The sequence below is a fragment of the Triturus cristatus genome, chromosome 4_1 (genome assembly GCF_964204655.1).
Source record: "Triturus cristatus chromosome 4_1, aTriCri1.1, whole genome shotgun sequence".
In the NCBI taxonomy this organism is placed as follows: Eukaryota; Metazoa; Chordata; class Amphibia; order Caudata; family Salamandridae; genus Triturus; species Triturus cristatus.
Genome location: NC_140585.1, coordinates 335392707 through 335419999, shown reverse-complemented (window position 1 = coordinate 335419999; position 27293 = coordinate 335392707). Strand labels below are relative to the sequence as shown.

Below are 27293 nucleotides of genomic sequence, written 5' to 3'. Positions count from 1 at the left end.
TCATTTGCCGGGGCAGCACATGACCTGTCAAACTAATGCTCAGCGGAAAGGGAAAGCACCAATAGAATTCTCAATTGTACAACCACCGCAAATGCTGAAGACATTTTCTGCCACTGCATTTTTAATGCCCATTGATGCCAATGGTGCAGAACTACTTTCTCCTCTTCCACCTGCTCCATGAGATCTTCAGTTCTTCTGCTGCTGACGGTCCAATAGTACATATTAGCATCTTTTTTAACCCTTCCCAACAGCAAACCTGTTATACTTGGTCACAGCTAAGGATACAACTGATTTGGTGACAGTCAAGCGTAGCAAATAGTTCCAAAGAAACAATGCAAAACCTCAGCACAAACAGGGAACCCCCTGATGATCACAGAGTTAAACTTACATTTTAGATGCCCAATGGCTTTGACCATTAGTTTTCATAAAATGCAGGAGAAGAATTTAGAATTTATAGATTGTTCTTTCTCCTTAGCAGAACAGCTATGCAGCTTTCTATAGAATTTCCAGAAGCATGGACTACAGAAGAAATCTGAAGAAGTAAAATCAATTTACACTGCCCAGCCCAATGTCTTCCAGGCTACGGTGGGCAACAAAGTGTTCGACATTTGGCCGAGGTTTACTAGGTCTTGCCTGTGGTGCCCCACGCAACATGCGGCCTGTTGAGCATTTCACATGATAAGCAGATGGGCAAGGATCAACAGTATTCTAGGGCATGTAATCCCACAAAAGACCCATTGAATGTCACCTTTTATTCACCTACTTGAACCCGCCCAATATTTGTTTCTGGCATTTCAGAAAAAAATTGATGAAAGGATGGGGAGCGACATTTTATCTATACTACCTCGCAGAACAATATTCTCTTTCCTGAGAAAACCATCAATCATTCAGAAAAGCTTGTTTTTTCCAACCATGCCCACCAATAATCCAATGTTACTGCTAGAGGCTTTGCTCCAGGAAACCACTGATTTGGTGACAGGTGCATTATGTCAGCCATCCCTTACCATATGATAAGAGAAGAGCAGAGGGGAGTTGTAGCGCATAACAGTAACTCATAATAATAATAATGATAATAACAATAATGATTCCAATAATGACAATACTACTAACAACTCTAACATGCAGCATAAGAAAGGGATATAACTTAAGAATTATGAAAGATATGGACCTATATCAATGCATTTAAAAATATGTACATTTAAAAAAAATCCACACAGACCCCTGCCATATATGCCTAATAATATTTGCACTGATGCACTTGCACTTTATCTTTGATATAGCTAAATTATTAGTATATATGGGGATAATACCATCAACTATGGTTTGCGATATTCATCGTATATGCTATGCAATGTTTACATTAACGCACTTGCACTTTATATATCTGAATTGGCTTTATTATTATGCGTGCAAATGTGTATTTATGTGTGCATCTTCATGTGTATATTTATGTCATTTTGTAGTTATGAGCCATATCTATGAAAGAGCAAAAATACTAATTAAGAAAGGGATTGTTGCCATACTGTTAACATCGAATTTGCTGTATGTAAATTATGGGGCTTCAAAGGTTTATTTTGATGAAGATGTTCCGCTGTGATTGATTTTTTTATATTGAATTTATTATTCTGTTTTTGTAATTTTTTTGGTTATCCCTCTGTCATGTTGAAAATTATTTCCAATTTGATTGGATATATTTTTTGGTACTTTTATGGGCAACTATAAAGGAAATGCGTGCATAACAACTTACATTAGGGTGTATTCAGCTGTTTAACCACTATGGTACAATTGGTTTTGACTTTGTCATTCATTATTTTTTCAGGGATTCTGCACAGTAGTAGTATTTCTTTCATGATCACCCTTTTTGTAGTTTGTAGTTTGTTGTTTTGTATGCCGCTATTCCATTGGCTCCTACGTGAGGGAGGGGCTAACATTATACTATATCTTTATTGTTTGGTTCTTCAGGTGTCATGTGATCAAGGCCGTGGCAACGCGGCCGAAACGCTTCATGCCGATTGACTCGAAAGAATAAACCTGCTTTAAACATATATCTCAGCGTGTGGTGGTCTGTACCTGTTCCAGTTATCTGCTGGAGTTTGGGAACTCTTCGCCTTATTCATTGTGGCAAAGTACAGCTGTCTTTGCTTGCGGACCCTCCTGGCATTGCTGTGGCTGATTCCTTAATGGCCGACATCGCGGACGCGATACTTTACCTGACCCGGAAGGGATGTAAACGGATCCAGCCCCCCGCACCGTAGTAACGAGTGAATAAGTGATGATTGGTTTACGGCGGTTTCTCCTGAACAACGGATGCCCACAGGAGTCGGAGGACACTGGTGGACCTTGCGGTGCTCAGTGAGGGTAAGCCGTGACTGATTTCACACTGTTTACGATTTACAATTGGACATTTGCAGGCGCGAGGAAAACGCTGATATCAATTCTGCAGTATTCCTGCTTGTATTAGGCGGGACTAATCTGCATGCTTAATTTGGTTTATTCTAATTTCATAATGTCGTCAGTGGCAGACGCTTTGAGGAACCGAGAGGCTAGTGCGGACACCCTTTTCGATAACCTTCGCAATGACCTCACTTCACTGGGGGCTACTAGCACCACTAACCCTACAAGCACTACGGATGTTAAATCACTTCTCAAAAAACTAGAGAAACTTTTGCGCACGGAATTAAATAAATGGTGGGAAAAACGTTCCCTGGAAAAATATAGAGAAGTGGGTAGAGTACCACGTGGGCTGAGAGTACTCATTGCTCCCCCTTTTGAAAACCCGAATCCCCTGATGCTCAAGGAATGGGCAACTAACGATCTTGAGTCGTCCATGAATATGGTGAAGATATTGATAAAATACGCTGCCATAGACAGAGAGGAGATTTTGAAGCAGATCGACGATCTGAACTTGTTATTGGCGGCACATGAACAACAGGACATTATCACTAAGAGTAGGGGCGAAATTGATGCACGACTTCAGAAATATGAAGAATCGATAAAGGCGCGGAAAATATTTAAATTTGCCAGAGATAAGACTGATTATGAGTCGGGAAGAATCTTCACTTTCGTACGAAAGTTTGATAATGTCAAAAGTCAAGCTCTAACATCTAAAGCAGCTACGATTTCATCTTCCATTGTGCGTCTTCCTGATGATATAGAATCGGATTCTGATCCTAGCTCGATTGCAAGTAGTGTGTGTTCTGGTGATAGTGGACCTACTACAGGACTGATGCCTATTCCCACTGATATTTCCCCATCTGAGGAACTGGGTTTTTTAGTGGAAGATCGCCGCCACACGTTGCGGCAAACTACTCAATCCAAGAGAGGACCAAACGGAGAAATGAGAGTAGAAAACAAAGACGGAAAGCCAAAAGGAGGAAACAACAGGGGAAAATGGAGAAATGTAAAGAAGAGGAATTAAGGAATGATGTGTCATTGGATAATACTGTTATCAATTTGACTAATGTTATTCTTACCAAGTCTGAGCTTACAATACTATCTAAGGGAACGTCATTTTGCCCTAGAAGTCGTTTTAGGTATGTTCAAACTAGAATCGATGTTTTCAAGTTTATAAGAAAACTAAAACTACTAAAACACTTCAAATTGAACAAAGCATCCAGCACGGCTGCAAGAATCGCAATCTCTGACAATGCTGGAACTCGGCTGACCGCCAGTGATGTGACCCATCTAAAAACTATACATGCTCTTGTTGGTAATTCAGATGACGCGGTATGTCCAACCCAAGAACAACTCCTTAATTTAGGCACCACGGGTAATTCACCAGCTGTTAGCCCATTTCGTCCAAAATCTACGTTTATCCCACTCATGCCAAAGGATGCATTGGATGTATTTAGTGACTGTGTCACTCAAGACCTTAACATTTTAAATAAGAATATTCTAAGAACCGATAAACGCCAAAATTATCAAGAACGACAATATTCCACCTTGATCAATAAATTGAAAAATAATAATGAAGTCATTATAACAAAAGCAGATAAGGGGGTTAATGTTGTCCTTTGGTCTAAGAGTGACTATTTACTTGCTTGTTTAATAACTTTTTTTTGTTCAACCAAGATGTGTTTCAGCAATTGCAAGGTGTAGCTATGGGGGCATGTTTCTCCCCAAGATACGCGTGTCTACACGTGGGCTGGTGGGAGGAACATGTCCTCAGATGCATTCATGGCAAAATGTACTGGACACATGTCGTACGATGGTGGAGATTCATCGACGACATCTGTATAATTTGGAATGGGTCAATTGAATCAGCTAATGAATTCGTGAAGCGGGTCAATATAAACAACTTGAATCTTGAATTTACTGCCCATATTAGTGCTGAACATGTTGAATTTCTTGATGTTGAATTATATATCCATGACAATAACATACAAACTAAAGTACATCGAAAGAGTACAGCTGGTAATTCAGTACTCCATGCGCAGAGCTCCCATCCATATCATTTACTTAAAAGCATACCGTATGGTGAGTTTCTGCGTATTAAGCGTATTTGCAGTACAGAAATTGATTGTGATAGTTGTCAGGAAGAATCATTTCAGAGATTTCTAGCTCGCGGGTATACCAGGAAGGAGTTGGAAGCAGCATTAGCTAAAGCCAACACCACTAACCGTGATGATTATCTTGAGTCTATAATCAGGACTACTACCAACAAATCCACCTCAAAAATTGAGATTGAGTGCAGTGAACCCAGTCCTATTCGGTTCATTACTACCTTTAGTAATCAGGACAAGGAGTTAAGAAAATTGATCTATAAAAACTGGCCCATAGTAAGAACTGATCTTACTATGTCCCAATTAGTGCCTGACTTACCCCAAATTACTTTCAAGAGAGCACCCTCTATGAGGGATGCCCTGGTCAGGACTAGTCCTGAGGTTACCATCACGAGCACATGGCTATCTAACCGTAAGGGCTTTTTTAAGTGCAGTTCATGCCGAGCGTGCAAGTTTGGCACTAACACTTACGAATTCATGAGCGCATTTGATCAAATCCCCTCTGCTCTTAAAGGTTTTTTCACGTGCAAAACAGACCATGCAGTTTATGTTCTAGAATGCTCGTGTAATTTAAAGTATGTTGGTAGCACTAAATTACAGGTATCAGTCAGAATTTTGCAACATTTAAGAGCTATTGTCAACTCTGATTCTAGCTACCCTGTTGCCCGTCATTTTAAATTGGTTCACCAGAACAATTTGAATGATTTAAAGTACTTTGTGATCGATGCAGTACCCAAATTAACTAGAGGGGGCAACAGGGAAAAGCGCCTTAGGCCTTAGGCAATTGGAAACCCAATATATTCTTTTATTAGACACTAAGATGCCGAATGGCCTTAACACAGGAGAAGACATGCATACTTTCCTTTGAATATCATTCTAAGGTACAGTCTTCTCTGTGTGCTTTGATGACATTCTCTTATTGCACTTTACACAGCAGTTTTTTTGTAGATCTAATTTTATTAGTCTGATTTTATTAGTCTAATGTATATAAGTGACTCATGTTTTTTTTTAACTATGTGTACCCTTTGGGGCGTACTTAGGTTTTTCTCCTTGGTCCTGTGGTTATGTTGGGTTTGTATGAACAACTTAGGAAGTGCTGCTATAAGGTTTTTATCTTGCAACCCCAGTTGAAGTGAGGTGTATATTCAGTGTGCTAATTATTCAGTCTGGTTATATCCCCTTCCCGGTTTTCTAACTGCTTTTGCTGCTATACTACTTTGCTATTTGCACATGTTTTGCCTATTTGCACAGATGCACTTGCATTTTATTTCCATTACAGCTGTTTTTAGCAGAAATCATTCGCATTATGGCCATATGATTATTTAAGGATTATTCCTTTATATTGGTCTGATTTATACATTAATCTTTTTTTGCACTTGCAAAAAATCGACCCCTGCCATATATGCCTAATAATATTTGCACTGATGCACTTGCACTTTATCTTTGATATAGCTGAATTATTAGTATATATGGGGATAATACCATCAACTATGGTTTGCGATATTCATCGTATATGCTATGCAATGTTTACATTAACGCACTTGCACTTTATATATCTGAATTGGCTTTAATATTATGCGTGCAAATGTGTATTTATGTGTGTATCTTCATGTGTATATTTATGTCATTTTGTAGTTATGAGCTATATCTATGAAAGAGCAAAAATACTAATTAAGAAAGGGATTGTTGCCAGACTGTTAACATCGAATTTGCTGTATGTAAATTATGGGGCTTCAAAGGTTTATTTTGATGAAGATGTTCCGCTGTGATTGATTTTTTTATATTGAATTTATTATTCTGTTTTTGTAATTTTTTTGGTTCTCCCTCCGTCATGTTGAAAATTATTTCCAATTTGATTGGATATATTTTTTGGTACTTTTTATGGGCAACTATAAAGGAAATGCGTGCATAACAACTTACATTAGGGTGTATTCAGCTGTTTAACCACTATGGTACAATTGGTTTTGACTTTATCATTCATTATTTTTTCAGGAATTATGCACAGTAGTAGTATTTCTTTCATGATCACCCTTTTTGTAGTTTGTAGTTTGTTGTTTTGTATGCCGCTATTCCATTGGCTCCTACGTGAGGGAGGGGCTACCATTATACTATATCTTTATTGTTTGGTTCTTCAGGTGTCATGTGATCAAGGCCGTGGCAACGCGGCCGAAACGCGTCATGCCGATTGACTCGAAAGAATAAACCTGCTTTAAACATATATCTCAGCGTGTGGTGGTCTGTACCTGTTCCAGTTATCTGCTGGAGTTTGGGAACTCTTCGCCTTATATATATATATATATATATATATATATATATATATATTATGCGTGTCAGGAAATAATACAAAGAGGTAACATAATCTTTACGTAGATATCATAGGGTGACACAGGTTTTCTCTGCGAAAGATTATTTTATGCCATACATAATACTTTCAGCTTAATATTGCATTTACCAACTGCAGTACCCAACCAACAATTAGATAAGCAGTCAAAACAATTACCTAGCCTGTTTTGTGTTACCCAATGATAATAACAACCACCCATAATACAAACGTGTTGAAAATTCTTCTCATGACCCCTACCCTCAACCTTCACCTTTCTGCAATTCAATGTCCTCTTCCCATTCGTAACTTGTGTCTATTATGAGTTAACCCTAAGAGGCAGACAGAAACAGAGACCATAGATACCTAGAGATTAGTACCGAGTTCTGGATCTTACTGTGTCTGGATCTTGTTGTTGTTCCAAAAACGCAGAGAACTCCAACATATGGAGCTTGCAGCTGGCAATGCTTCGTCCTTGCCAGGGGGGGGATGTCTGGGCACCTGGGAGGCCAGCAGGGGCATCGAACCCTAAAAACAAAGACAATAATGCAATTTATTAAAGATAGGGCGTAAAAGACAAGAGTAATTCTATAATGTCACTTGAGAGATGAAATGGGGTCAATGTAAGCCAAAACTCATATCTACTGTTACAGAATAAACCCACTTAAAACGGGATTTATTTGGTAGACTTTCATTTAGAGGCAGAGGTAACCAAGAGAAATGGTGGTGGATCCACCTGGAAGATAGGACCGAGAAGGGATTGGTGACTTTTGCTGAAAGTTACTATGAAGCCTGAAAGATGCTTATGGGGACTAGATATTTGGGTACTGACTGTAGTGCAGTTCGGAGATCATATTTCTGGTGTTCACGGCTGTGGCAGAAATTCCACCGTATGAAGAAGGCATTTTGCTGGGCATGCCACCTCACGCTGTCTCTAATACAGCCATATGTAGGAGAACAATTTAATGTTATGGAGGATAACTTTATATAAAGCAGATGTTCCTTTGCTTCCTGGGTGGAAGATGGAAGCTTGTGGAAATGGCAGACAGAGATTACAGCCAGCTAAATCCTAAACCAGCCCCTAGCCCAGCACATAAAATGATATTTATTATTGATGCACAACCAAAAGTAGGCTCTAATTGATCAAGATTTCCCGGAGCTGAGAAGCTTTCTGGCCTGTGTAGCAATTGTAAAATATTACTATTACTAAAATATTTTTGTGTAAAATGTTGTTTAACTGCTGTCCAATCACCCTACGTTCCATTTAGAGGAAAACAATCGAGAGGTGTGTGGCGAACCTGCTTGCCAAGGTCAAGGCCAGAAATGATCTTCTGAGGTGCTATCAATCTGGGCTTTGCTCTGGCTGCAGTACAGAACGAGTGACTTTGGTTTCAGTTCTCAAGAGAGGCTGGAAAATACGGAAGACAGGCCATTGGCAGCTGGGGCACACAAGGTAATACGGAGGCATACACTTCAAGGTGATGGCTAGCAGAGGCAGGACAGCACTCACACTGTTTTGGGGTCCTTAAAAAACGCGTGGCACCTATTGAGATGGTGCCTGACAACTTTCCGTCTGTTCTAGGGCTCTCGCTCAGTTCATCTCTAGCTTTGCTTTCCCCACCAATGTTGTTTTAGGGTTAGCTTCCTCGATGTTTTCATTCCTTTGTTTCTTTTCCCCTCTACAAAGACTTCTAAGTCTTTCTACCGGTTTCCTCACTTATGGAGATTCTGAATACTTGGACCGGGTGGTGGTGGCATGAAGGTTGTCTATAGGGCTGTGCCTTTGGGGTCCCAGGGCTTTACCAGGCGCATGAAGGGCTTAACATAGCCTACTCTTTTGAAGGAACTTGTATGTCATTTGAAAAACCTGAATGGCATTTACATACTTTTCCTGGTCATAAATTTGTTATGGTAATGGTATTAAGTAACTTGTTATTTTAGGTCACAACCAAGACTCTGACTTTAAACAAATCCATACCCATTGCCTATATGAGTGTTTAAAGGCACTTCCTGTAAAGGAAGGCAACATACGTGTTGCGTCTTCTCTACCATCCCTGTATCTTTTTTTTTCCTGCGCAGAAAATTCCTTTAGAATTGGGCATTATATTTATAATTTGGGAGACTTTGTTTTGGGAGACTGTGGCATTAACCTTCAAATCTATTCTGCCTCACCTCTTAGTGGGATAAGGGCATTCCGAACAGGATACTAGGCTATTACTGCAGGCAATAGGTTCAATGAGGCATAGATTGCTCAGAACTTTCTAAAGTTAAACCCATTAAAGACAGAGTTATAGTCGTTAATGAGGTAAAACTGACTTGTTGAAATTCAGTAAGAGCATCAGGAAATACCCTTGAAAAGTATCCACTCCTTCTCATTCTGTTAAGTTTCCAGGGTTCCTTCTTGAGTCTTGGGTTCTTTCTCTACTCTGGTTTGCTCATGTAAAATGTATTTAACATTATTTTGTGCTCTCCTTCTTACCACATCCATCTTCCTCCACTGGGATTCTCTTTAAATTAGGACATATTTATTACATAAATAACATGCTATTCTAAACTGTAACAAAATCTTCTTTGTATTCAGGAACATGCTTGAAAGACTGAACTAATATCAAGCTACATTCTGGTGATTTAACAGGGGTTGCTAGGTTGAATTGCCTATACGATTACTTGAAGACATTGGTAGCAGATGCTTCCAGTACACATGCGATTTAGGCAATCGATTATATATGGGTTTTAGACAGAATTTGATAGGCGCTCTATATAAGGGAGTGTCTTTCAGGTGATTATTGCCACGTTATTTAAATGTAGTTTCTAACTAAAGAAGAATTCGGTTGGACAACATAAGTAATAGGGACAGAGAGAATCCAGCGGCTTACTAATTAAAAATGCACAAGTCACTTACCTTCGGTAACAATATATCTGTAAGAATCATTAGTTAGTTATAGATTCCTTACCTCAGAATTACTCCCAGGCATCAGACTGGATCCGGAAAGATTTTTCATCAGCAGTACCTCTGCGAGTCGGAAGGTGGCATCGGTCGGCTCCGCGTTCATCGTCGGCGTCGTGGTCGCCGGGATGACATTGCGGCAGCTACTTAGACACCGCCCTCGCGCGCTGACGTCAGTTCTGTACACGACTTTCCGCACCAGAAACGCAGAGCCATGCAAGACACTGACCACTGGTGCACAAAACTAGGGCCCTGAAAGGATGTCCTTAACCCTAGAAATTAGTTCGCAGGACGGGGAGGATGGATGGGCCGGTAAGGAATCTATAACTAACTAATGTTTCTTACAGATATCTCGTTACCGAAGGTAAGTAACTTGTGCATCTGAAAGAAACAAGTTAGTTATAGATTCCTTACCTTAGAATAGGTACCCCAGCAATACCAACCCTGGTGGTGGGTCTGCGAACCAAGATCACACCAGAAAGTCCTGGAGAACAGAACGGCCAAAGAAGCCGTCTCTCTGGACTTGGCTGTCCAGGCAGTAGTGTTTGGGGAACGTGTGCAGTGATGCCCACGTGGCCGCCTGACAGATGTCATTTGCAGCGTTCGACACGGTCAACCATGCCATCTTGATCAGGAGGTTAGAGGAGGCCGGGGTGATGGGTCTGGCCCGAGATTGGCTTGTTTCATACCTGGCCAATAGACATCAGGTGATTGCCCTGCCTCCCTTCAAGTCTACCATCAGAAGGGTAGGGCAGGGCGTACCCCAGGGATCAGCCATCAGCCCCATTCTTTTTAATCTTTACCTCCGCCCCCTGGTCAAATTAATTAAATCTTTTGGCATAACCGTCACCAATTATGCTGATGACACCCAACTGGTCTTCTCCTTTGAGGGGGAGAAAGCGGTGTCACTGGAGACCTTTCATCACTGTATGGTCTCCACGGCAACATGGCTAAGTAACAACTCGTTGCAATTTAACAGCTCCAAGACGGAGGTGCTGCATTGATCGTGTCCCACGTTCTCTACCGCAAGACTTCTGGCCTCCCTCTGTTCAAGGCACGGTAGCAGCAGCAAGCTCGGTTCGTAATCTGGGTGTGACTATGGAACCCAATCTTCAACTTGAGGTTTTCATTGACAAAACAGTGTCTTCCTGTATGGGGCTTCTACGTACCTTGCGGAAGATTCTCCTTCTGCTCCCTGCCCATCCAAGACCAGAAGTAGTGCGTAGTATCATTCTTAGTAGACTTGACTACTGCAATGCACTACTTCTGGGGGCTTCCATCACGGCATTGGGCAAACTTCAACGGGTCCAGAATTTTGCTGCCAAGCTAGCACTCTCTCGCCGACGGTCTGACTCGTCATCTGCAGCCCTTAAAGATTTGCATTGGTTGCCTATTTCCCAGCGGGTTGAATATAAAGCTTTGTGTTTGGTCTTCCGGGCCTTACATGGTTTGGGACCACTTCCTTTACAGGAGATGTTCACTTGGTACAGCCCTACCAGATCTCTCCGCTCTGCTTCAGCTAGTTTGGTAACGGTCCCCAAAATCCGGAGGAAGCGGATGGGGGGACGCTCTTTTGTCTACATGGCATCTAAGTTGTGGAACAATCTCCCACTGCCGCTCACATGTTCTGGAGACTTTCTATCCTTTAAAAAACAATTGAAAACTCATCTGTTTCCTAGGATAGAGTAGCTTGCCGCTGTTAGTACTAACTTTTCTACAGGTTTAGTCGGATCACAGCGCCGGGATGCCCGTTGGGTGATTGGAGCGCTTTATAATGAATATGCTACTTACCAGTATGCATCTGTTCTTGGCATGTAGGGCTGCTGACATTCATATCTGTGCATAGATCGCCGCCTAGTGTTGGGTCCGGATGTTTGCACGTTGTTGTCCTGGAAGAGTCTTCGAAGTATCCTTGGATAGGTGACTCCTCCCATGGACTACAGTGCGCATGGGCATCCTCTCCATCCTCAGATTGTTTTTCGCCATTGTGGCAGTGATGGAGTAGATACAGAAAGTGATGACCATGCTTGCAATAATTCTGAGAGCTGCAGCTGCGACAGGCGCCGGGGAGGAGGGAGGGCGATATGAATGTCAGCAGCCCTACATGCCAAGAACAGATGCATACTGGTAAGTAGCATATTCAGTTCGAGGCATGTGGGCTGCTGAATTCATATCTGTGCATAGAATACATAGCAGTGCCCTCTATTGGCGGCGGCTACCCGTGCCAGCTGCAGCGGTCTGAAAAAGTGTTTTGAGAACAGCCTGTCCTACAGCTGCCTGCTGTTTTGACTGCACATCTACGCAATAGTGTTTTGTAAATGTGTGTGTAGTGGACCATGTGGCTGCTCTGCATATATCATGCAGGGGAATATTTCCTAGGAAGGCCATGGAAGCCCCCAACTTGCGTGTTGAGTGGGCTCGTGGTGGAATAGTTAATGTGCGTTTTGCCTTTTGATAACAGATTTGAATACACTTAACTATCCATCTGGCTATCCCTGCTTTGGAGATGGCGTTACCTTTGTGGTGTGGGGCAAAGGCAACGAATAGTTGTTTTGTCTTCCTGAAGGGTTTAGTCCTGTCGATGTAGTACATGAGGGCCCTCCGTACATCTAGTGTATGTAATGCCCGCTCTGCAACAGTTTGTGGGTTTTGGAAGAAAACGGGCAGTTCAATAGTCTGGTTCATGTGGAACTGCGATATTACTTTGGGCATGAATTTGGGGTTGGTACGTAGTACGACCCTGTTGGCGTGAACCTGAATAAATGGCTCTTGAACGGTTAGTGCCTGGAGTTCACTAACTCTTCTTAGGGAAGTGATCGCTACCAGGAAGGCTACTTTCCAGGTAAGGAATTGAATCTCGCATGAGTGTAGAGGTTCAAAGGGTGGACCCATCAGGCGTGTGAGGACCAAGTTGAGGTTCCACATTGGAGCCGGTGGGTGACTAGGTGGAATGACTCGTTTGAGTCCTTCCAAGAATGCTTTGATGGCAGGCACTCTGAATAGAGAGAGGTGCTGCCTGGTTTGCAGATAGGCTGATATTGCGGTCAAATGGACACGTATAGAGGTGTACGCCAGATTGCATCGGTATAGGTGTAAGAGGTAACATATGATGTCGTGGATGGATGCGTCCAGCGGGTTAATGTCATTATTACCGCAATAAATGACGAACCTTTTCCATTTGGCTGCATAGCAAGCTCTTGTAGTGGGTCTCCTGGCCTCCTTGATGATGTCCATGCAGTCAGGTGGCAGATTGAGATAGCCAAACTCTAGGACTTCAGGAGCCAGATCGCCAGGTTCAGCTGTTGCGGATCTGGGTGCTGAACCTCTCCATGGTTCTGCGTCAAATGCGCGGGTTTGATCCGCAGCCTTTGATGCGGTACCACGGAAAGTTCGAGGAAGGTGGTGTACCACGGCTGGCGTGCCCACGTGGGAGCAACTAGGACGAGTGTCAGGGAGTGTTGTCGGAGTTTGCGAGCCACCAGCGGTATCAACGGTGCTGGGGGAAAAGCGTACGCAAATCTGCCGGACCAGTTCATCCATATCGCATTGCCCTGCGACTGCGGATGTGGGAATCTGGCGGCGAAGCTTTGGCATTTTGCGTTTTCGCTTGTCGCGAATAGGTCTATCTCTGGGTGACCCCACTGCTGGAAGTACGGTTGGAGTACTGATGGGTGTAACTCCCACTCGTGCATCTGGTGGCTGTGTCTGCTGAGCAGATCCGCCATCTGGTTGTCCTTGCCGGGGAGGTGTTCCGCCATGAGGAACATGTTCCTCTGAATGGCCCACTTCCACATGCTCTGAGCCAGATGAGACAACTGTGGAGAGTGTGTCCCTCCCTGTTTCTGTATGTAGTACATTGCGGTCATGTTGTCCGTCCGGATCAACACGACCTTGTTGCACAGATGTACTTTGAAAGCCTTCATGGCCAGGAAGATTGCCATCAGTTCCAGAAGGTTGATGTGCATCTTCTTCTGTTGTGTCGTCCATAGTCCCTGCACTGTGTAGTGTAGTACATGAGCTCCCCATCCCTGGAGAGACGCGTCCGCTGTCAGTACTATTTGTGGAACAGGCTCTTGGAACGGTCGCCCCTTGCAAAGGTTTTGTGGATTCCACCAATGCAGAGAGTTGTATGCCCGACCGCTCACCAACACTAGGTCTTTCAACTGTCCTTGAGCCTGATTCCACTGACGTGCTAGGCACTCCTGAAGTGGGCGCATATGTAATCTCGCGTGCGGGACTATGAAGATGCAGGAGGCCATCATGCCTATCGACTGCATAAACACTCGCGCTGGAAGCGAGTGATTGGGTTTGAACTTGGAGATCAGCAGTTGTATGCTGTTGATCCTCACTAAACTTGGCTGAGCTGAGGCCGCCAGAGTGTCTATAGTCGCGCCCAGGTACTGTTGTACGTGTGCGGGCTGGAGATGGGACTTTGGGTAATTTAGTGAGAATCCCAGACTGTGAAGAAGGTGAATGGTGCGGGACATATGGCTTGCACATTGCTGGGCCGACTTCGCTTGAACGAGCCAGTCGTCTAGGTAGGGGTAGACGTGTATATGCTGCCTCCGTAAGTGTGCTGCCACCGTAGCTAGGCACTTCGTGAAAACCCTGGGCGCTGTTGTCACGCCGAAGGGAAGGACTTTGAACTGATAGTGCTGCCCCTGAACAGTAAACCTGAGGTATTTTTTGTGTGAGGGGTGGATGGGTATGTGGAAGTACGCATCCTTGAGGTCCAGTGATGCTAGGAAGTCTCCCTGCTTGAGAAGCGGAAGGACTTGCTGTAGAGTGAGCATGTGAAAGTGCTCTGAAAGAATGTACTGGTTCAGGGGTCTCAGGTCTAATATAGGCCTGAGCGACCCGTCCTTTTTTGGAATTAAGAAGTAGAGGGAGTAAACCCCCGTGCCCTGCTCGTGGATGGGTACGAGCTCGATAGCGCCTTTTAGAAGCATACTTTCTACCTCTTGCTGTAAGAGCGTTAAGTGCTCTGAGGACATAGGACGGTTTCTTGGTGGTATTGTGGGTGGAGTGGAAGTTAACTCCAGACAGTAACCGTGTTTTATAATATCTTTGACCCACCTGTCCGTGGTGATGGAGTTCCACGTGGACAGGAACCGTTGTAGCCTTCCCCCGACAGGTGTTATGTGGTCGGGAGGAAGGGAGAGGGCGTCACTGCTTGTTCTTGGGGGAGGACCTGGTGTTGCCGTAGCCACGTCCTCTGCCCTTGGTACTGGAGCCACGATAGCCACCTCGGGTGTTCTTATCGTAGGTGGTCTGCGTATTACCCTTGTTATATGTTTGTTGTGACCCCTGTCCTCTACCTGCCCCCTTGTTTCCGGGGCGACGAAAGGAGCCGCTCCGAAAGGACTGAGTTTGTAGGGCGCCCATGGACTTTGCAGTGTCCGTGTCCTTTTTTATCTTCTCGAGGGTGGTGTCAACCTCAGGTCCGAACAAAAAGTCGGGGTTGACGGGCTGATTAAGTATATTGTTTTGTACCTCAGGCTTGAATCCTGAGATACGTAGCCAGGCGTGACGTCGTAGGATGACGCTAGTGTTGATGGCCCTGGCAGCCGTGTCTGCAGCGTCTAGTGCACATTTAATGGCAGCATTTGTGAGTAGCTGTCCCTCTCTGATAAGGATTTCTGCACCTTCTTTGTAGGGGTCAGGGAGGTGCTGAAGAAGTTGCTCCAGTGTGTCATAGTGCGCTCTATCGTAGCGAGCGAGGAGCGCTTGAGTGTTAGCTATGCGCCATATGTTTGCAGCTTGTGCGGCAACTCGCTTGCCGGAGGTCTCTAGCACCTTGGACTCTTTGTCCGGGGGAGGAGCGTCACCCGTTGTCTGCGAGTGTGCCCTCTTGCGGGCATTCGCCACAACGATGGAGTCGAGTGGTAATTGGCCTCTGATGTAAGTAGGATCCCCAGGTGCTGATCTGTATTTTTTATCGATCCTGGGGTTTATCACTCGTGCCCTGGTGGGTTCCTTGAAAATGTCAGTGGCTGGCTTGAGGACCCCCTTCAACATTGGCAGAGTCTTTACATGTCTTTCTGAGGATGCAAAGGTGTCCATTAGAAAGTCATCTTCGATGATATCAGAGTGAAGCTGTACATCATGGTTGTTTGCCGCACGTTCAATCAGAGCGTTGAACGCCGCAGTATCCTCTGTGGGTGATGTTTTTGGCCCATATAGTTGTGTGTCCTGTGCATCAAGAGGTGCACTGGGGTCTGCAGGGTCGCCCCAAGTTTGGTCAGGGTCCTGCTGGTCATCAGGGTCCGTGTCCACATGGTAGGGGACTTGTTCATCCAAGTAGTCCCCCAATGCATCCGTGTCGGAGCGTGTGGGGGAGGCCCGGTGTGGATCCTGGTAGGGTGAATAGAAGGGTTCATACAGGAGAGGTTCTGAGTCCACAGGCAGCTTCCTCTTTAGCGGGATCCTGAAAGGTTCCAATGGCGGTTCCGAAGTTATCCTTCGGCCGTGGAGAATCATCCTGCCAGTGTCGGCGTCGATGACGTGTGACGGAGACGGCTCGACAGGTGTAACCGCAGTTTTGGTGACCTGTGTCCTGAGTTGAAACGCCTTCGGGATTGTGGGTGGAGGCAAGCCGAAGGTAATGCTGGTCGGCACCGACGAAACCGCCGGAGCCGAACCGGAACCCGACGGGTCCTGGAGGGCGTCCTTGGATCTGCAGCCTGGCATCGCGCCAGGCCGTACTCGGGGCGCCTTAGAGGTCGTGGCCCCCGCCAGGGTCGTCGAGGCGGCTGCAGATATCTTCTGCGCCCGTGGCGCATCGAGTCGAGGTGCGGAGATCACCGTCGACGTCTTCGACACGTGAGGTTTTGGTGTCGTCGAGGGAGTGCTGCGAGGCGTAGCAGGCGGGACGGCCCTCGGTGTCGGTGGCGTCGACGCCGGTAACCGGGCAGGTTTGTCGGCGCCGATGACCTTCTTCCGTTTGTCGACTCCCATGTCGCCCGTCTCGAGTTCGGCACCGAAGTCTCTCTTGGTGCGGTCGGTGCCGACCCGGTGCGCTGGCGTCGAAGGTGTTGAAGGCCTCGATCCGACTAGCGCCACTTTCAGTTTCGGTTTCGTAGGAACCTGAGCAGCTTTCGGTTTCGGTTTCGTGGAAGGGAAACCAGCTGGCTTAAGCGGTAATGGCTGCCGCTGAACGTCCGAGGCCGGGCCCGAGGGCGGGGCCGAAGGACTGCGTGATAGGTCTCGGGTAAGGCCCGAAGGCGATCCCTCGACCGGAGCCATAGTCTGTGGCGCTGGTGAAATTTCGGTCTGAACAGGTAGGCCTTGTTCATCATCGGAGCTACTCTCTTCGGCTCCTAAGGCCTCCTCGTCGTCTCCTACCTCGGTGTCGTCTTCACCTCTGTGGAAGAGTGACTCGTCGGCCTCGTCCGATCCGGGTTCGTGTTCGTGTTCGGAAACGGGACTGGAGGGTAAGACTTCTACTTCTTCGACGTCGTCAGCCTCGTCGAAGATGTCAGCTGGGGCCGGTGCCGCGTGCTGCGCTTCGAGCCTCGCCGCTCGACGATTCCGCAGAGTCTTCTTTGAACGGAACCGGGCACAGGCCATACATGTCGATTCGTCGTGGTCCGGCGAAAGGCATTTGTTGCACACCGGATGGACGTCGATGTGTGGGTACTTCGCATTGCATACCGGACACCTTTTGAATGGCGTCCTGGATTCCATCGTCGAAGTAGAGTCGATGGACAGGCAAATGCGAACAAAGTCGGTGCCGAAAGTTAGTAAACTAACAAAAAGTATCGAAACCCGATCGATAAACAGTACCGACGCGAACTAAAGGCCTTGTGGCCTCGACAAAAGTTTTTCCTAACTTGAGCTAAGATAGCACATCCGAACCCAATGGCGGAAAAAAACAATCTGAGGATGGAGAGGATGCCCATGCGCACTGTAGTCCATGGGAGGAGTCACCTATCCAAGGATACTTCGAAGACTCTTCCAGGACAACAACGTGCAAACATCCGGACCCAACACTAGGCGGCGATCTATGCACAGATATGAATTCAGCAGCCCACATGCCTCGAACATATGCTATACATACATACATACATACATACATTTAGAGGCACTCCTCTTCCCAAGGCAGTAGTGGCTGCCGTCGCCCTGGTGGAGTGAGCACGCAGCCCCACTTGAGGCTCCTTTTTATCTAGAGAGTAACAAGCCTTAATACACAACACGACCCATCGAGAAATGGTGCGTTTGTGTACGGCCCGACCCTTCATTGCACCCATGTAGCCAACAAACAGTTGATCATGCACCGGGAACTGTTTTGTGCGATCCAGATTGAAGGAGAGTGCACGTTTTGGGTCTAGACGGCAGAGCCTCTCTTCTTCCTTTGAAGGATGCAGAGGCGAAAAGAAGGTGGGCAATGTAATGGTCTGCCTGATGTGGAAGGCAGGGACCACCTTAGGAAGAATGGACGGGTCCTGAGAACCACCTTGTCCGGATGGACAGACAGTAAAGGAGGTTTTGAGGAGAGAACCGGGAGCTCACTCAACCTTCTAGCAGAAGTGATGGCTACAAGGAAAGCAGTCTTAAGAGTTAGAAGAAGTAAAGGACAATTATGAAGCGGCTCAAAGGGAGCGCACATCAAATAAGTCAGCACAAGATTCAAGTCCCACTGAGGCATAACGAATGGAATTGGAGGAAAAAGATGCGTTAAGCCTTTCAAGAAACGGTTAACTACCGGGGACTTGAAAAGAGAAGGCTGATCTGGCAGCCGAAGGAAAGCAGAGATGGCAGAAAGGTAGCCTTTGATAGTGCCCAGAGCAAAGCACTGCTGGGCTAAAGAGAGAAGGTACTTCAGAAAGAGGGGCAGAAAGGGAATCCACAGCCTTTGCTTTGCACCATGCCACAAATTTGTTCCACCTACAGGCGTATACCGTCTTTGTGGAGAGACGCCTGGCTACCAAGATTACAACCAAGTCAAACACATTACCTTGCGCTACCCAGGCAGAAGCAAGCAATTGGCCACTGGTACCTTGCAATGGGGGGCCTATTCCAGGCCCAAAATGAGTGAACCACCCAGCTTCTTCTGAGCTCTGATGGGCCATTCTTCGCCCAAGTGTCTCTTAGGCAGCGGGCTACAAGCAGCGCTTTATAGGGCTCTCTGCCCCCTTCTCCAGTACCTCAGGGTAGAGTAAGATGGTGGAGGGCTTGTGAGACACGTAGTACCCATCTCACAGTTGCCAAATGTCCTCCATACAGCAGACTCCAAGCATTCGCTTTATAGCACTCTCTGCCCCCTCCTCTAGGTCCTCAGGGAAGGACAAGATGTGCAGGGCGTTGGGACACGTAGTCCCAACTCTCAAAGATGTTAAAAGTCTCCCCAACATAACATAGGTAAGATGGTTGATATCTTTTTGAGTTTCTTCCTTGCTGGCCCCTTTCAGCAGAGTACTATTTTGCTTCTTAATTGTTGTTTTAAGAACAGTGTTTAAAGTAGTTTGTTTTTTCTATCTCAGACCTCCCTTTGTTTTGTCTAAGAGTTTGAGGTTCCTCAAAGAAAGAAATAAATGCAACCACTTTGCTTTTGTGAGTACTAGAGGTCTCCAGCCACACATTCATTGCTGGTCTGATTTTGTTTTAGGCTGCTTGTCCTCAAACTCCCACTCCCTCTCCTTTCATGACTCTACTCAAGAAAAAGTTTTTTAAAAAATCAAGAACCTCCACCATAATTTTTATATCATATTTTAAAGTCCAATAAACAGTATTTAGTTGGGTTATACCCAGACTGTTCCAATGGATCCCCACTCTTTTACATTGAGAAGGAAAATAGAGGCCTCCAAGAGCTCAAACTGGATCCTGATCTTTTGTCATGAGGTTTCTCCTTACACTGAGGTGGTATCAAATATATTTCCTACACAGACAGCATTAACTGGCAACTGCTGGTTGCTAAATGATTTTCAGTCTGAAATGAAGCTTTCTGTAAGCACATGTGCCGAACTTCACTCTGCCTAGACTTCTACCACTTACTTTGGTATTGGCAGAGGTGTCTGTTTTCTTCCTTCATTTGGCTTCAAGCAGCTTACCTATTGACCTCAGCCACTAGTCTGTCTCCATTACCCGCGCAGGTGTCTGTTTACATACGCAAGCAGGCTGTGAGCATCTAGAAGGCATTTCAGTATTCGTCCCTCTCCAGTACTGACCGAGGGGGTCTATTTATAAAGCATTCTTACCTGTTGCTCTTAAGAGGATTAGAACTTTATGCATGGTTATACTGTATGAATGTGATGAAAGGTATGAATGTGTCCTCATGTAATGCAACTGGTGCTATGTAAAGCGCTCTGATACCCGATTCGGGTCAGGTTCGCGATATATAAAACTCTGTAAAATAAAAAAATAAATCACAAACTTCAGGAGGCAGGTCGAAAGTCGTCAACTGCCGCCGCTCAATCTCCACGCAAGGAGGTGGAGACTGGACAGGTTCGGGTGGAGGACCGTCCCCTGCTGCTGCGACAGAAGATCCTTCCGAAGAGGCAGTAGGATCAGAGGATCGATGGCCATGCTGAGCAGCTCGGGATACCAAACTCTTTGTGCCCAATCCGGAGCCACCAGAATGACCTGGGCCCGGTCGCGCCTGATCTTCTTCAGTACTCAGGGCAGAAGTGGTATAGGCGGAAAGGCGTTCAACAGACCACAGCTCCATTCGCGTCGAAAAGCGTCGTCAAGCGAGTGCCGCCTTGAAAATTCCAACGCACAGAATTGCCGACATTGCGCGTTCTCTACGGTGGCAAATAGATCTAACCAAGGCTGTCCCCACTGTTGAAAGAGACCTTGCACCACCTCCGAGTGAAGACGCCATTCGTGATCCATCATGCACCTGCGGCTGAGTTCATCTGCCTTGGCGTTCAGAGAACCTGCCAGATGTTGAACCACCAAGGAAATGCCTTGACGTTCCAGCCATGTCCAGAGCGGAGGGCCTCCTGACATAGGGTCCACGATCCCACCCTGCCCTGTTTGTTGCAACACCACATGGCGGTGGTGTTGTCCGTGAACACCTGCACTACTCTTCCCCGGACAATGGGAAGGAATACCTTCGGTGCAAGACGAATCGCACGCAGCTCCAGAAGGTTGATGTGGAGCCCAGACTCCGCTGGAGATCAGAGGCCTCTGATCTCCGCCTCTCCCATGTGGTCGCCCCATCCCAGAAGGGAGACATCCGTCACCACTGTGAATTCTGGTTGGGGAAGGGAGAGGGACCTGCCACTGACCCAATCCTGGTTTGTGAGCCACCACTACACTTGTTGAGCAGTGCCCTCCGAGATCTGGATGTAATCTGAAAGATTCCCCTTGATGCTGCACCCACTGGAACTTCAGGTCCCACTGCAGAGCCCACATATGCCACCTGGCATGACTGATTAGCAGGATGCAGGAGGCCATGAGGCCCAGCAGCCTCATGGTCATTCTGAACGAAACCCGGGATAAGGGCTGAAAGATCGGAATCATAGCCCGAATGTCCCGGACTCGCTGTTCGGGAGGATAGACCCGAAACTGCATCGTGTCCAGAACTGCTCTGATGAAGAGGAGCTTCTGAGAGGGAATCAGGTGCGGTTTCGGCACACTGATGGAGAACCCCAGCAAATGCAGGAGGTCGACCGTAGTCTGGAGGTGGGAGAGAGTAGCCCCTTCGGACTATTTGCAAAACCCACCTGTCCGAAGTGATGGTGCGCCAGTGGGGGAGGTGATGGTGAATCCTGCCACCCACTGGCGTTTTATGGGCCTGAAAGGACGGACTAGGAGGGTTTGGAGGCTGCCACAGAGCGACAGGTGGACTGGCCCATCCGCTGGCCCCCTGAACCATGACATTGGTTCCCCGGCCGCGCGAAGGTTGGGTAACTTGCTGCAGCCTGTGGCCCTGGGTGGAACGTAGCGGGGCACCCCTTCCGTAGCCACAAAAGGGGTGAAAAGTAGACTGCGCCGGATGGGAGGAGAGGCCCATGGACTTGGCCGTAGCCCATGAGTCCTTGAAGCGCTCTAGGGCGTTGTCTGCTTTGTCACTGAAGAGGCGACTGCCATCAAAGGGCATGTCCATCAAGGTGTTCTGGACATCCCCTGAAAAGCCAGTGGACCTCATCCAGGAGTAGTGTCTGAGTACTACCGACATTGAAATGGTCCTGCCCAGAGAGTCGGCGGTGTCCAGTCCACAACGGACTGTAAATTTAGCTGCGTCTCTCCCTGCGGCAACAGCCTGGGAGAGCACGGTCCGGGCCTCCTCCGGAGACTGAGGCAGCACTTGCGCCACCGTATGCCACACAAGAGTGCGAATAACGGCCCAAGAGATATGCTGTGTTTACGGAACGCAGTCGTAAGCTGGCGTATGACGCTCCATCCTCTGTAGCCATGGCAGGAGGAGACAACATGCCAAGGTCGGGTGAAGTGTCCTGACCGCTGGCACCCCCCAGTTCCTCTCTCTAGTCCTGATCTTGCTCAAGCTGGTCGGCTAAAGGGTCCCCTGACCACTCCCAGTCTTCCTCATCCCCCTCAGGATGCCACTGTGGTTGGAAAGAGGCCCCAGAAGTAAACAGGGGCATGAAAACCCCACCCGGCGCCAGATCCAGCGTCAGCAGACACCGGTCCGGCTCCGTGTCCACGTCGGGAAGGAGGCTGGGGTTGACGCCGGACAGGGGCCGACCGGCGTCGGGCACGGTAGTGGTGCCGTCAGAAATTAAATTAAATTAAATTAACCCTTCAGGATCCGTGCGCGGAGCTGCGGGAGTGGCACCACCCACGCGTCTCGCCTTACCCGACCCCGAGTGCGAAGACTTGGATGACTTCAAACCGGAATGACGATTTCTCCACGACCGGTCCCTCGACCCCACTCTGAACTGGGACCTCAATCGGCGCGGAGCTGACCGCCAGTGTTTAAGCAGCTTTCGGGACCGCTGCTGCAGAGCCTTCGGCGTCAACAACTGGCAGTCAGAGCACGTCTTGGGGTCATGGTCGTGCTCCAGGCAGAAAAGAAACACCAACATCATATGATGGCAGGATCCGCAGGCCTTAAAACCGGGCATCCCTCGTGCACCATACGGAGTCGAAGACTCGAAAAGACGTCTAGAAAAAGGTAGTCAAAAAATTACTCAGGTACCGCTTTTCCCGGATCTGTGCTGGCTGGCGTGGAAAAAGAAAGAACAACAAACGCGGAGCCGACCGACGCTACCTTCCGATGCGCAGAGTTACTGCTGACGAAAATTCTTTCCGGATCCAGTCTGACGCCTGGGGGTAATTTTAAGGTAAGGCACGAAACATGAACTGGTTACCTGTTCTCATAGTACATGTAATATGGTAACTCCAATATTATCCTATGAGAGAGGTAGGCCTTGCAGTAGCGAAAAATGTATTTAGTAGATTTTCACTACCAAGACATGTAAAGTTTAAAAGTACATGCCCAACATTTTACATACACTACACCCTGCCCTTTTGGCTGTCTAGGGTCTACTCTAGGGTGACATATATGTATTAAAAAGGAAGTTTGAGTCTGGCAAAAGGTTTGTTTTGCCAGGTTAAAAGGGCCTTTTAAACCTGCACACACAGGCTGCAATGGCAGGCCTGAGGAATGTTTAAAGGGCTAGTTGGGCATGCAATAAGTTCTGCAGGCCCGTTATAAGTAGATTACAGGCCCTGGGTACATTTAGTGCTGATTTACTAGATACTTATAAGTAAATTAAATATGGCAATTGGGGATAAGCCCGTATTACCCCGTTTTAAGGAGTGAGTACATGCACTTTAGCACTTGTTAGCAGTGGTGAAGTGCACAGAGTCCTAAAACCAGCAAAAACAAGATCAGCATAAATGGAGGAGGGAGACAAAATGTTTGGGGGAAGACTACCTAAGGCTGACAGGTGTAACAATATCCGAACCTATTACAGCAGGAGCAGATATTTCATGAATACATGAAGAAGATGGTCCATTTTTCAGGTTTTTTTGAAGGCTGATTGGACTCCTCCAACTCTTGATATGTGAGGAAATTGGGTTACTGGGTGGGGAGAGGAGGGGTGATTCTCTACTCAAACAGCAGCTACAGTTTGTGTTAGGGTGAAACTCAAGTAAACCCCAAGTTATCCTGTGCTCGACTCTCTGGTAGCTTGGCACAAAAGCAGTCAGGCTTAACTTAGAGACAATGTGTAAAAGTATTTATGCAGCACTTCAAATAGTATTAAAGTGAAAACCCAACATTAAAAAATCCCTCACCAATCTTGAAAAATAATAAATTATTTGAGACCAAAACCACAAAAATCCAATCTGTAAAACCAATGATGTGGAATTTCAAAGATTTAAGATAAGTATAAAGCCTAAAGGCATAAAGCACTACTTGTGGTTATCTATTCGTATGAGAACAGGTGAAAGTAACAAGTTCAGGCTGATGGCGATGGAGCGAAGGCAGGATATAGAGGACCAGCTTAGTCCAGATGAAAGAGTTACCTTTAAGAGTCCAGCATGAAAAGTTCCGTTCGCGGTGGAGGGGGTCACGAGAAGCAGGAAGAGCAACATGGATTGTCATCTATGTAGCGCAAAAGGCAGGTCAGACGTCACCGATGGTCATTGCTGTGTCACGAAGATCCTGTTGGCTGTCGCAGATGGAAATTCACGTTGGTAGTCACTACGAGCTGTTGATGCTGTAGCACAAAATGCAGACCTTGTGTTGCCAGGCATCACTGGCAGTCGGTGCAGCGCAAAGAGTCTGGTTCACTGGAACTTCTTGTTGGCGGGCAGTGTAGGCAGCAAGATCTTGGCACATACAGGCCTGTTCGCGGTCACGAAAAGCCCAACACTTCAGGATTTCTCCCTTTCCTGTTGAGAGAGCTCAACTGATGCCACACCAATGGTCCAGGACCTAAAGGGCACCTCTTGGGAATCAGGAAGTCACTTGAGCAGATGCCAGCAGAGCTCAGGCAGGTCCAGGCAGTGGGTCACCAGGGCAGATGCAAGGAGGGCCTGGAGCTTGTTATGTTGCTTTAGCTCAGAATAGGATGTCAGTCAGCTGACCCATGGAGTCACTTCAGCCTCAGATGAAGGGTGCAGGTCCAGTCTTCCTTCTCAACAAGCAGGGCAGCAGGCAACATGATACAGGGTTGCAGTCCTTCTGGCAGTAGAGCAACACAGCAGTCCTTCTGAGTCTTCCACAGGTCCAGAGGTGTACTGAAGAGTTGCTGAGGGTTCAATATTTATACTTGGAGCCAGCTATGAAGCAGGAGAGGGTTCTGAAGGTTTACAGGTGTTTGGAATTTCCTGCCTACCTGCCCTGGTCCCAGATTGTCTGGGGGCACAAAAGTCTAATGTCGAAACCCTTGGTGAGTTTTGCTTAGGCAGAGCCTTTGTGATGTGCAAGTGTGGTAGATGATAATTCTGCCTACCCATCAAGTCAGAGATGGTCCATCATGCCAAAACCTATTCCGCTTTTGTCTCACTGTTTGGGAGAAATACACAAAGAGCTACACTTGGTCATGGTGTCCAGGATACAGGCTGCATGCACCAAATGGTTGGGACAAGAAAATGCCAACTTTCTAAAAGTGGATAAGATTAATTCAAGCATTCTATCCATCACTGTTTTGTAAAAAGGCATTTTCGGAATTGTGACTTAAAATACAACGTAATCATTAAAGACGGTTTTGAATTACAATTCATTAGACACCAAACTCAACATTCCTCCTTGTTCCAAATTGAAAGTTATCTCTTATTAAATGGTAACCTCATGTTATTCTACAGGAGAGGTAGGCCTTGCAGTAGTGAAAAATGAATTTAAGAGTTTTTCAGTACCAGGCAGGGGCGGCTGGTGACATTTGAAAGTGGCAGGGCGTAAAATGATTGCAAAGGAAGCAAATAAACTAAAGGACCGGTTTTTACTACATGAGCAGTCGCGAGGGGGGGGGTTACGCGCGGGGGGGGGGGGCGCACGGGAGAATACATTTTAAAATTAAGAGGAAAACTTACCTGACCGCCTCTGCTCCTGGTCCGCGTTGGCGCCTCTGCCCTCTTCAAACTGGAACAGCACGTCAGCACTGCAGTGGCAACCCCTCAGCCAATCCTGGCGCTGCTGCAGCACCAGGATTGGCTTAGGGCACAGCCTACTCTTCGCCCACTGCCTGCCCATTAGGAGACCGAGGGGCTCCTAATGGGCATGCGCAAGTCCGTGAAAACACAAGTGCGCATGACCGGGCACCGGCTAAAAATTAGCTCACCATGCCCACTCATGCGCACTTGTGCTGCAGTGCTGCCTGGTCTGACAATGCATGTCAGTCAACATGACGCCGGACCGACCAAGGTCCGACGTCATGCTGACTGACATGCATTGTCAGTTCTCCCCACCCTCGGCGTCTCTGAACTTAAGTAAACTAAGTTCAGAGACACCGAGGGAGCTGCGGGCGCGGGCGGGGGGGCAACGCCCCAACGCCCCAATGGACGCACCGCGCCTGGTACCAGGACATGTAAAAATCAAAAGTACATGCCCAACTTTTTAAATACATGGCACCCTTCCCTCTGGGCAATCCAGGGCTACCCTAGGGGTGACTTATATGTATTAAAAAGGAATGTTTGTGTCTGGCAAAAGTTTTATTTTACCAGGTCGAAATGGCGGTTTAAACCTGCACACACAGGCTGCAATGCCAAGACTGTGGCCTAAGACCAACAAAAAATGGAAGAGTAAGGCAAAAGGTTTGGGGAAAGACCACCCAAAGGCTGACAGTTCTAACAATATGACACAAGCTATGTTTTTTGCTGTATAGTTGAACACTGTGAGGTTGCCCTACAGTAGCATGCAACACTTCACAAACTATCAAAAATAAATATATGAATTTGTTAAAGCTTTAAATTTTGCACATCACATGATTTTGATTGCATGAGACTCTCATTTAAGTACTGAAGAACAATGAAAATAAACAAAGTTGATAAGAAAGCTTTCTTGTGACACTACAACTCTGACTAAAATGACTAACGTACCTGGCATATGAAGAGGAAGTGAAGTCTGGACAGCATATGTCTGTTGAGCAAATGGTTTCACACTAAGAGAAAACATAGGAAGAAACAACATCATTTCTGAATGAATGTATTAGATTAATGTGATCTCGGGCAATCAGTATTTTTTATTTGTGACACCAAAAATCAACTTAGTAAACATTCCAAATGTATTATAGATATTAATGTTATATTATTTGCTTCCTTATTAAAGATCAGTCTGTAAGCTATTTCCTTATAATGTTTGAAAAAGAAAAAAATACAAGAAGGACCAACATCAGCAGGGGAGAAAACAAATGAAAATATGAACTACAAACAAATTAAAAAGAAAAAGAGCAAAAACTGCTATTTGAAAGAGCTTTGGATTGCATCATTAATGCCCTTAGTCATCATCTGCTTGGTGATCTCATTGCTTGGAAGATTAGTGCTCTCCTGCCTGACTATCGCTAATACATATAAGTGCTAAATTATGGAGTTGGATATTGAAAAACAAAATGTCTCTCTCAGCTAGGCACCAGTCCATAGTAGCTAACTTAAGGTAAGGATAAAAAAGTTC

General features: G+C 46.4%; 1 protein-coding gene across 3 annotated transcripts in view; it reads right to left on the bottom strand.

The window, feature by feature from the left end:
• LOC146854898 (transcriptional enhancer factor TEF-3-like) overlaps nt 1-27293 on the bottom strand; it is a 779218-nt gene that overhangs the window by 173552 nt on the left and 578373 nt on the right. For all 3 annotated transcript variants that reach the window (XM_085652320.1, XM_085652319.1, XM_085652321.1), the window contains 2 exons: nt 26723-26784; nt 7220-7350 (listed from right to left, as the gene is read on the bottom strand). In XM_085652320.1, the coding sequence (XP_085508446.1) occupies nt 7220-7350; nt 26723-26784 (193 nt within the window). The remainder of the gene's footprint in view (nt 1-7219; nt 7351-26722; nt 26785-27293) is intronic.